At 39.2% G+C, this 12,059-nt stretch overlaps 2 protein-coding genes across 4 annotated transcripts in view; both read right to left on the reverse strand.

Moving 5' to 3' along the window:
• LOC145671096 (anoctamin-7-like) overlaps positions 1 to 12,059 on the reverse strand; it is a 1,175,643-nt gene that overhangs the window by 704,427 nt on the left and 459,157 nt on the right. The window lies entirely within an intron of this gene.
• On the reverse strand, positions 2,590 to 5,430 carry LOC145671534 (uncharacterized). The gene is made up of 2 exons (XM_081740724.1): positions 4,068 to 5,430; positions 2,590 to 3,494 (listed from the first exon to the last, which is right to left on the reverse strand). Exons 1-2 carry the CDS (start codon positions 5,428 to 5,430, stop codon positions 2,590 to 2,592), a joined length of 2,268 nt encoding a protein of 755 aa, XP_081596850.1.

The following is a 12,059-nucleotide window of genomic DNA, read 5'->3' on the forward strand; positions in this document are numbered from 1 at the left end:
AACCATAGAGTACTGCACAGCTATAAGATTCCTACATTTCAGTGCCGTGCCGTGAGGGAGTGGGGTCAGCTGGGCGACGGCCCCGGGCACTGAAGTAAGAGGTTCGGAAAATTCGGGAGGATGTGCATGTGTACATATATAAAATTGAAGGAAAAAAGTAATAAAATGTGCTCAAAATCGAGGAAAAGTAGGGTTTCTTTTTAAAAATTTTCTTATACTTTGCACCAGACATGGTGGCGCTTTGCAGTTGGTCTCTCGACCTGACTCATATCTACGGGGGTGCCGTCGTATACTCTCGCCCCGGGCGCTCATTTTTTACGGCGTGGCACGGCTGCATTTGAAAGGTAATACGTTTCAGAGATTTGTCCAAGGGATGACAAAGGTGCATTAGGGCAGATGATGCATCCTATAAAGTCCACTGGGATCGGCAATTCCAGTTAAGACGACCGGAGGTGGAAAACAACTCCTATTCCCCAACGACTAAAATAAACATTTCCATATTACATTAAATGTTTGTAATTTAATTTCTTTTTTTTATCAGGATATATAATGTCCAGGCCTATAAGTCCACTTCTTATAAGAAAAGACATAGAAAATGGAAATAGGGTGGTTGTCCGTAGATTTTCTTTTTCAATGATACCGGTCGTTTGACCTCAACACTCGTAAGGCGCCCTATATTAATGGAAGAACAGACGTTCCCAGTTCAGTAGATTGTTTCCTTGATTACAGCATTGTTGGGAAACGAACTGGAGGTGTTCTTCGAACAGCTTGCTGAACTGAAAGCATTGCTTTCACATTTAACACAAACATACAGCATATTGGGAAACGGACCGGAGGTGTTCTAGATTTTCTCAACGTACAATAATGTGCACATACCCCTTGTCGTTTTACCGTGCCCTTACATTCCGGGCGAACAGCTTGCAAAACTGAAAACGCTGCTTTTTCACTTAACATAGGGTGCCTTACCAATGTGGGACTCAAACGGGTGATGCAATTAGAAAAAATCCACCATTTTAAATTGAAAACTTCCTATTTACAATTTTCAATTTTTAATTTTTTTCTTATCTTTACACATAATGGAACTGGCCAAACTATTAGTTGGCTTACCCGTAGCTAGGGAATAGCCAGGAACGCTCAGCGCCCTATTTTTAGTTGTTCATTGCTTTGTAAGTATGTATGTAGTAAGTAAGATTAAATCAAGTGATTCTTACCCAAAATTATCTCCTCTCCCTTCCCGTAGTGGATTGTATCCAAGAAAAGTACTCCCGCTGTGAACTGGAGGCGTAGCTACGTTCAGAAAGCACGGTTGCTAGCTCCTTACAAAAGGAAACTTCACAATATTAGATTCCCAAATGAAAAGAATTGCAACCTAGAATTGCAATGATAAGAACGTCGAGTCAATATAGAATCTTAGAAAACAATCATTTAGGAATATCTGCATATGCGGAAGGTATCAACACCTGGCTATCTCAGTTTGTTCTCACGTTTTCAGGAACACATCCTCTTGTAAACTGTTGCAATGTGCGAAATATATAAGTAAATGAACTTTCCACCAGACTAATAACACATGATAAGACATTTGTTTATCTATATGATCAGGAGGTAAAAATCCCACTCTAATTAATAAAAGGATTGCAACTACCCACCACTCTTAGAGTTTTGCTTATCCTATAACCCGCCCTATCTGTGAGGTTATCCGAAAATTTGAAATGGCAAGGTATGTAACTTAGAAGATTAGTGAAAAGAACGTGGAAGAGAAAATTTTTACAGGAAGTAGTTTGTCATGTGACTCACCGTTTACGAAACTGTGAATCCTTACACAATCATATAAAACTCACATTTAACTGGTAAATATTTCGTAACTGGTAAATATTTCCACATAATCATCTTTTTCCTATAAAAGTTTTGTTTCTGCATGGTCTTTACAATGATATATAAACTTGCATACCTTACTATTAAAAATGATCGGGTGACCTTACAGGTCCCCCTTTCAACCTGTGAGATATTTTCCCATCTCATTTTCCGTTTCATCCTTGTATTTCCAGAAGTTTCTGGTTTACACGCACTAGACGTTTATCTTAATCGCCGAACAAAGGTCGGTTAAAATGTAAAGGGACAACAATCATTTGTCAGCAAAATCTAGACTTTAAAAATCATAAAAGTCTTCACCTGAAAATTGTGTTTGGATTTGTTCCTTTTTTCCAAACACCTCACATACATACATTTTTTTTTCAACAATGCTAGCATGTTGAAGGCATGCTAGCCCCTTACAAGGGTTACGCCCTTTTCTCGGGAAGAGAAGGAATATTAATATGGAAAGGAGGCAGCAGGGATGGTCTAAGTGATTTAATAATTTCTATTAACTTTATTGATCATAAATTATATACTATTAAAGTACCATAGTAGACATTATGGCCTTTAGCCATAATCATTAGGACGGGTGATGAGATGGAGATGAGAGTGAGGTGCACTGAACGCCACAACACAGTAAAGGGAAGGGTTAGTTAGACGAATGCATGTTATCTTCCGATCCTGGGGCTGCTCAGGATCATGATGAGAGACACAATGAGCCCTGTTAGAAGAGATGGATTACTGTGCGTATGATGGGTAGATGTAGTGCGAATCTGAATGAATGGCAAAGGCAGCTGCGATGTCTTGATCTGGATGATTTGGTGGGAGTGAATAGCGGTATAAAGTAAAGAGGAGGGAGAGTGGCGGGTGGCGAACAGGATGTTGTGGAGCATAATCAATATCACTGTGTAGAATATCAAGAAGAAGGGGATGTTTCTGAGCCAGTCTATTGGTGATGTACGAAAGTCGAAGCTTTTCAATGTGGTACAGGATGTGAGGAAAGGGGATGCGATCATACAGATCTTGTGTAGGGCTGGGTAGCTTTATACGATATGCAATACGCAGGGCGTGTCGTTCTAGGATCTTGAGCTTGCTGTAAAAGGTTGAATGTGCAGCGACCCAAGCTGTGAACCCATAGGTTAGGACGGGTCGTAGGAACACCTTATATGTTGTGAGAATGGTATCTGCTCGTAGGCCCCAGGTTGTGCCAGAAAGTCGGCGAAGAAGATTCAGTCTATTGTAGGCTTTGGTGATAATCTGAGTTAAGTGAGGACGCCATGTGAGGGGAGTATCGAATGTAACGCCGAGGTACTTAACGTGTTTGGTAGGTTTGATGGGAGTATCAAGAACAGTAAGGTTCAAGCGTGTTGGGTTTCTATGGACGCGGGACCGTCTCTTAGGGTCAAGAAAAACTATTCCTTGAGTCTTCTCAGAATTTAGGCGTAATCGCCATTTCGAGCACCAACTAACAAACATATCAATGGCAGATTGGAGTGCTATGTTCAATTGATGGATCGTTTTGCCTAGAGCAAGAAAAGCCGTGTCGTCTGCAAACTGGAAGAGATGTACATTTGAAGGAAGTGGAGGAAGATCGGCAACGAAGAGCAGATACAAAAGTGGAGATAATGCTGAGCCCTGTGGAACTCCGGAATGAATAAAGACAGGGTGTGATAAGGAGTTGTTTACAGATATGTATGTTATGCGACATGATAGAAAGTTGAAAATGAATCGGATGTAGCAAATTGGTAGTTTACAGGACAGAAGCTTAAAGAAAAGCGCAAGATGCCATACCTTATCGAAAGCTTTCTCAAGGTCGAATAGAAGTAAACATGATGGCTGTGAGCGGTTAAAATGATTCGTAATGAGATTGGTAAGGCGTAAGAGCTGGTCATGAACACCAATGCGAGGACGAAAACCTGCTTGATGGAGTGGAATGATGCGATGGCGAGAGAAATGTGGGTGAAGTCTGTTAACAAGAATGCGTTCGAGAATTTTGCAGAAAACAGTGGTTAATTGGATTGGACGGTAAGATGATACTGAGGTAGCTGGCTTGTTAGGTTTTAGAAACATTAAAGTCTTAGAGGTTTTCCAATTGACGGGAATGAAACCGGTACGTAAAATGAAAGTGAAAATATGGGATAACAGGAGCAGTAAACAGAAAGGACTCTCTTTAATGTGACGGTAGGTGATAAGGTCCATGCCTGGAGCAGTGTTACGTTTTCGAGCTGTGACTTCACGAATTTCTGGAACTGTGATAGGTGTGGTAAGTTCGTGATGAGCTGGAAAGGTATGCTCTGTACTGGGTTGAAGATGACGAGATTCAACATTAAACGTATATGCAGGATGGCGTCGTTCAGATCTTTCAGGAGGAAATGGCGTGAAGATGGTTTGTAGGTGATTCGCAAAGGCATCAGCTTTGGCACTATCTGACGTGAGTGGATGATCACCGTCAATGAGAGGATAAGGTGTTCGAGTGAGTTTGCCAGTCAATGCATTAAATCTCTTCCAGTATTTGGTAGGATGTGAAGTTGCGTCCAGTGTATTGCACGTTTTGACCCAGTTTCTAAGTTTATAGGCTATAACGTAGTTACGAACCGTACGTTGGAGTTGTCGGTGATGGCGTAGAGCCTCTTCGTTCTTTGTACGTACGTAATCTCGGTAAAATTGTCGAGAACGTTTGATCATGTGAAGGTATTGAGGCGGTAATCGAGGACGCCATGGATGTACTTGCGAGGTAGGTATATTCTCGGCAGATGCTGTATGGATAGAAGAGGTGATAGTATCCAGCGCCGAGTATAATTCGTCCTCAGTATTTGGTGGCTCGAGATGTTCAAGCTTAGAAGTGAGATGAAGTCTGTAGTTATCCCAATTAGCCTTGTCAAATCTAGGGACCTCCCTCGGTGGAATGTTTACAGAACAGTGGTGGCGAAAAGAACGTTTGATAGTTAACTTGACTGGAAGGTGGTCGCTGCCAAGAGGGTCTAAGACTTCGATATGGCATTTGCCGGCAAGGGTAGTTGAGGTGATGACAACATCCGGTGTGGTATCTGAGAGAGGGCGTGTTGATTTTGGAAGTTTATGCAGAATGCAAGGTATGCGTGTTGTAACGAAGTCCTGGAATTGAGCCTTCTGGCAAGCGGGTCTACTATGGATGTTAATATCGGCCATGATAATGAAGTGGCGAAAATTGTTAGCGATATACTGAAGAAAAGAGTATGGTATTGCATGGCCGGGGCGAACGTAGATGGTCGCCAAGGTTATGTATAAAGCTTTGAAATAGACGGTTGTGATAAGATATTCTGGAAGGTTGGAAATAGGAGCTTGGAAAGTACGATAAGGTAACTGAGAAGCAAATCCAATGAGTACGCCGCCATTGGCGCGGAGGGCTGGTGCTTGATTGTCGGCTCGAAAGATCTGGTATCCTGAGAACTTACAAGACATGCGAGGTGTGAGATGCGTTTCGTTTAGTAGAAACGCTGATGCATGTTCTTCCAGAAGAAGTTGTTCGAAGAGAGGTTTATGTTGATTGAGGGAACTGATGTTGAGAAATATAATAACGATATCCATAAAGAAATTCATAATCTCAAACAGATGTTTCCAAGCGGGCGGTGTGAAAGTGAACTCGTTGGCCTGTATAGGTGGCATTGAAGGTAACGTGGAATATGCAGCGGGCGGCATACTGTACTTGTTGTAGTACATGCGGCCGTAGAAAAGGATGCACGTTTTGTAGCGTTAATGTGATGAACTGAAGAAGTTGAGATACTGTAACAGGCTGAGAATCAGGTAGTATATTAGAGGAAGGAGTGGGGTCGGTCATTGGTTCACTTTGAGTGCGAAGTGGTGCCACTAAGTGAGGTTTATCCGGTGAAGGTGCGGGTCGAGCTTGACACTTAAAGCTATAAGTCGGGTGTTGTTCAGGACAAGCAGAGCACTGCGGTGGACGCTGCAGGTTCGGACAAGTACGTGTGGAATGAAGTCCAGCACAGTAACCGCATTTCAAATTATTCCTGCAGTTGGCGCTGGTGTGCGTGTTATATTCTTGACAACGCTCGCAGCGGATTGGTACTGGTCGTGCAGTGCGTGAGGGCTCGACACGATGCCGTTTGCGATATATATAAGCTCCGTTATCAAGAAGCTGGTTGATGGTGTCCTGCGATTGAGATAACACTCGGACCATGTAAGTGGGACCTCGGTCGTTTCTAATGCGGATGCACTTTGAAACTTTGTGCCCTTCCTCTGTGAGTTCTTGTAGAATCTCATCGTCCGTAAACTCAAGATTTACACCTCGTATGACCACGGAAAAAGCAGGCGTGCGAGGTGGCGGAGGCGGCTGTTTGATTCTCCGGTCAGTCAATTTAGAGAGTTGTGCATTCTTACCAAAAATTTCATAACTGAACTTGTTACGAATAGTGGTAGCAAGATTCTGATCAGGAGATTTGATGATCATCCCATTTCTGGTGGCAACAATTTGAGAGCTGAGCTCGCCGATAATATTTAGTGAGTTGAAGATATATTTGCTTTTCGTTCTGATATTTTGCGTCGAAATTTGTAAGTAAGAACGAATATATTGCTTGCTTTGTACTGTCAGATAGCGATGGGAACTCCGTATCGTCGATTCTAAGTCGCTCACTATCAGAGTCTGAGTGCTATCCCGGCGATGACGTTTCGGAGATGGTGCGTGATGGTGACCTATAACTGGAGATCGTGATCTTTCCGGGCTATTGTCGGTACGGTGTGAATCTCGGTGCCTACGTCTGATATCCGAATCTGCAGAGGATACGGTAGGACCAGCTATTACCGTAGGAAGTCCGATATGTTGTCCTCCAGTCGCCATATCGGGTCAACCAGTGCTGGGCCCTAGGCCCACTGGTCGAAATGAGTGATGAGCAACAATGAGATGTGAGATGAGAAAGAAAATAAGATGAGTGTAATGAGTTTCAAAAGACAAGGAACCCTTCGAAAGCGATAACTTTCGTCTATCCTGTAAGTGCCGTATATGTGTTATGCTCTCAGGTACGTATTTCAATACCTGGTCCTCGCTGACACACTAACAAACACAAGACAGGCTAGGTTTCTTGATGAGGTAAGTATGCGGTATAGGTAAGTATACATATATACATACATACATATATATATATATATATATATATATATATATATATATATATATATATATATATATATGTGTGTGTGTGTGTGTGTGTGTGTGTGTGTATGTGTGTTTAAATGTGCCTATGCGTGCTTTATTCTGATCGTCTTTAGTACATATGGGTATTTTAATTCAAATCCTGTTTTTATTATTCTTTATTTTAAATGAAGACGGTAAACTATTTTAGTTTGACATACGTGTTTTATTAAAATGTATCAATTCGTGAATAGCTACCAACACGTAAGAAAAAAAAAAATCTAACATGATATTGCATCATCACCGAAAGAGAAATTAGGCAACAGTGTTCAGTCGATGGACCTATTCTATTGCATATTGAATTTGGACAATTTCCAAAGAACTGTCACATCGATTTCGTATAAATTATTTTTTCTGCTACATTGCATGAACATGATCTGAGAAAAATTTTCAATTCTTTCTTTTAGGTATAAATGTGTGCGTATTTTTTTTATACTGACAATCAATAGGAGATAAATGAGATAGTTTTGTGACGGTTCCTATTTCCTGCTTAGCACTAAAATATGTATTTTGCAACTTTTATAGCTCCCTGTGGAGGAATTAATTTTTATATCCTCATAGTAACATAGGATACTGAAGCAGAAGGATATCCTTTTACATAATTCCAATCAACTCCTATGTAGCTCCGTACTATAATAATAATAATAATAATAATAATAATAATAATAATAATAATAATAATAATAATAATAATAATAATAATAATAATAATAATAATAATAAAGTAAATGGTTAGAGGGTTGAGATGATCATGTGGTAATGTCAATATGACTAATTAATGCGCCAAAGCCTTTGACCCTCTGTAACTTCATACTGTATTTTTTAATGGAATTATTCAGTGGCGTATTTAGGGGGAGCTTCCAGGCTTAAGCCCCCCCGAAATCTTACTTACTATAGTAAAGTGTATGAATATCTTGCACAATTTTCAGATTTTCAGGCAAAACCACCCGAAAGTTAGCAAATCCCTCCCCGAAACAAAATCGTAAATACGCCACTGGAATTATTCAAGACTTTGTTACACACAATAATCTCAACAAGTATCAACATCTCTTAACATCATGCAGGCAAGTGATAGTACATGTTGCGACATCTATTAGCGTGACTGTTTACTATTAGTATAACAAATAGTCTATACAGTCGCACTTGATCTTTAGAATATTTTCTGGTATTATACTCTCGCCGTTTTTACCACCGACCTGGCAAAACCCACTTCTTTACCCTCACTGACCTAGATGCACATGGAGTAATATTGTGTTGCGAGCTAGTGCACACTCCTGAACTTCTCAAATTACTTATGGCTGTATGGATTTTGCTTTTTGCAGTGACGTAGCAACATCTGAGGCTTTGAAGAACATAAAGTCATCAGCAGCCAGCAACAGGCGCACTCTGTTCTGCCTTAGATAGTAGTGCTACGTAATTGAAAGACGGTTCAGACACGGACATAACTATAGAAAGTTGCGTATGCAACTAATTGTAGATATTCAACGTGTACTATAATTCTTTATAAAAGACTGGACTAATGACTAATTAAACTGAAGCTTGGAATATTATACAATCCACAAAATAAAAGTATAATGCTATCACTATCCATTTTCTACTTTGGATGATTTCTGAAAACTTGCTACGAAGATGATCTGGCATGAATTTAACGTAGCCAGGTGCTGCTAATCATTTTTCCAAACCTAGCGTTTTTCAAGAAAGGAGACAAAAACGCAAATACACAAATTTGTCCAGCTGTCACGAGCACACATAAAGACAAGGTAGGAAACAGAAACAATAACAAGTTACAACAAAAACTCTGTAAATGTCAAATATTATGTACATTGTGACATCTGTTAATGATGGTCATCAATCGTTCCATTGAAAATTGACCAACTTACAAAAAATTAGTGTATTTTGAGGGGAAAAATTTTAGATTAAATATAAGCATATCTAATATAATAACTAGTAACTAATGTAGTAGTTACTCCTACCCATTAGTTTTCGTTTTAGAAATAACGCGTAATAAACATTACTTCTGCAATGTGAAAACATTAGGTCTACATTAATCAATATATGTTTACTATTTTCTCCCCCTATGATTTGAATGTAATTTCAACATACTAATTACCCACGATACTGTAAGACACAATATTTATTATTTGTTTCGTACCTTCTGCCTATGCATATAGATGCAGAAGAGATTGTCAATTTAAGGAAATACTCTTAGGGCCGAGCTGGCTCAGTGGTAGAGCGTTCACTACTGGCGTGTGGGGCCCCTCATTAGATCCCAGCTTACCAAGTGAAATTAGTGGTGGACAAACACCGTTTGTGTGGCTTTCCACGGGGTTCTACCACTTCCTTTATTAAACCATTATCATCCATCTTATCATTACCGTCTTCGTTAGCGTTGGTGCATAATCGTGAGATGTTAAACTCTAAAAAAGAAGAAATTGCTCAGAAAACCCTTGCTGTCTCACTCCTCGAAGTGGCAAAACGCTGGAAGTCTTGTACATCTGCAAACAGTTATAATCGCCAGCAAATTTTACATTCATATTTGAATATGGTGTTGTTATTATTATTATTCCATATCTTGTAGAATGGAGTGTTCAAATCCGGTAGCCCCTCCTACTTTGCATACACCTCTGACAATGATGCAGTAGCAATCGTCGCGCCGTCATTACTCATCTAAATATGATTGTTGGTTGGCCAAAGAGAGGACCATGTGGAGCTTGCACAGGAATTCCCTCATCAAAGGCAGGAATAATATCCCCTTAGATACGAGAAAGCACCAGATAAAATAGAGGAGAACTACATAATTTGGGACGGGGAACAAAGGATGAAACGGTCGTAATACTGCTGAATAAAGCATACTGCAATGCGACTGCTTCATGTCAATTACGAAAATGTTTTTAGAGAAGAAAAATGTAGTTAGAAGCCAAAGGCCAAGAAAGAGCCAAAAATGCTGAGAAATGTGATGTAAGCAAGACGCTTAGTTTCAAAAATATGTATTGGATTTCATACTCTTGGACGAGTGAAATACTTATAGTTGCTGTGTGTTTTCACGTCTGATGATGATAGACAAAGTGTATAAGTACGTTCCTTTCAGTGAATAGTGAAGAAAAGAAAGAAAAGAAAGACAAATATAGATTTCTTTGATAGTGTTGGCACAAAATTGTTTTGAGAGAGGGGGACATAACTTTTTCAAAAGAGTTAATAAATATTCATACAAAAAAGTCTCTTTTAAAACAAGAAAGTATTAACACAAACCATACATGCATATATACCCATATTACATACAAAATACGTACACATTATTATTATTATCATCTTTTCAGTAAGCTAACTTATTGAAACATAGGTATTAATATTGTGTGAAATTACAATTGAAGGGTAAGGGGAAAAAACAAGGAATGTCCATGTGTGTACTTTATGGGGTTCTTTGTCCTATCTGTTGGTGTCTCTTGGTACTATTTGACTGTATATACCATGCATCCGTAGATGTAGAAATGTCCAAGGAAAAGGTCAAAAGATTTGACTAACCCTATTCATTTTATATGCAGTTTTCAATATTAAAACGCTGTTTTCTCGAAAATGCAGTTTTGTGACATTCCTTCTTTTTTTCCCTTACCCTTCAATTACAGTCTGTAGCAAATGTACCAACAAAAGGAAAGAAAATTGTTTGTGGAAGTCTATTTGTCTGGCTTGCTTTGCGTTTATATGGGAGACAAATGGTTAAAACAGGGATGCAAATAACCACTCGCCTACTCGCCCGGGGCGAGTGGTTTATCCATACGGGCGAGTATTTAATATCATACCGAAGGTAAGTAGATGATTTCTACTGTGGGATGTGGACTAGTAGCTTCTTTCTTGGGCTAGTAAAATTTTGTTGCATATTTGCATCCCTGGGTTAAAAGAAACCAGTGAGTTTCGTTTTACAGTGTGGAACTACGATAGACTTACAACCTATATGAATTCAATACTCAAACTTGAAGTAGTACATGTATAACTACTGGTTGCAATAGAGAAAAAAATATCAAGGATAGATTCTGTTCCTTGGGTGATGAATCCATATCAAAAAGCTATTACTTACTACCTCTTTCTGATTTTGCACTATAGGAATTAACATTAAAACCGGAAGTGCTACTTAATGTCTATCAATTGTGATTACAATGAAAAGAATAAAATCAGAAGTGACACAAATTCTTGGGGTACTGAATCCATAATAAAAATTTTCTCGTTGACAACAATTTTTGTTTTATCCATTATACGATCACTGTTGTAATCAATAAATGTAAATTTTCACCACTTCCTGTTTCAACGAATAAATAGGTATAACAGTCGAACCAATACTCATTCTTGGAGCGTTGAATCTGTGTCAAAAACAATTTTGTTCGATATACCTTACCGTTTTTGCTCTATGGAAATAGGTATTGAAACCGGAATACTAGTAATTCCAACCACTTCCGGTTTTGGTATAGTGTTGCGGGTGGTGATAATATGTTGTCTTGATACGCTTCATCGATTGTAAAAACGCTTGTCGCCATCTATTACAATTTCTGTTCTATGACGATAAACATTAAAACAGGAAAGGCTTTATTTCTACCACTTAAGGTAAAAATAGGGAGTTATCCTAGGATATGAAATCTATTTTCCCATTTTAGCTCGCTGAAAATCAATATTGAGACCGGTGGCAGTAGCAATAGTAGTAAACTTCGGCCACTTCCGGTGTTGGTAGAATGTAGCGAATAGTAACATATCCTTGAAATGCTGAATCGAGTGCAAAAAGACTTCATTGTCGCTGTTTATTACCGTTTTTGTTCTACGGCGAAAGTATTGAAACAGGAAATAGCTAATTTCAGCCACTTCCCATTTGAATAATAGTTTGACTGAGAAGATGGAATTTATTCTTAGGACGCTGAATCGATTAAAAAAAAAAAAAAACACTTTTGCTCTGATATCTGTCGATACAGGGCAGACGGACATAGCCGTTCTATAAGACTTCCGACACTTACGCATAGCATAGTTTGGCAGTCTGAAAAAA

This window comes from Thermobia domestica, chromosome 15 (assembly GCF_964235325.1).
Source record: "Thermobia domestica chromosome 15, izTheDome1.hap1.1, whole genome shotgun sequence".
Classification (NCBI taxonomy): Eukaryota; Metazoa; Arthropoda; class Insecta; order Zygentoma; family Lepismatidae; genus Thermobia; species Thermobia domestica.

Bases quoted from the DNA above. Each gene is read 5' to 3' on its own strand.
- LOC145671534 (XM_081740724.1), bottom strand. From the start codon at position 5,430: ATGAATTTCTTTATGGATATCGTTATTATATTTCTCAACATCAGTTCC. The intron at 3,495-4,067 runs GTAACACTGCTC...TTCATTCCGGAG, and splicing joins TGAAGTCACAGCTCGAAAAC to TTCCACAGGGCTCAGCATTA.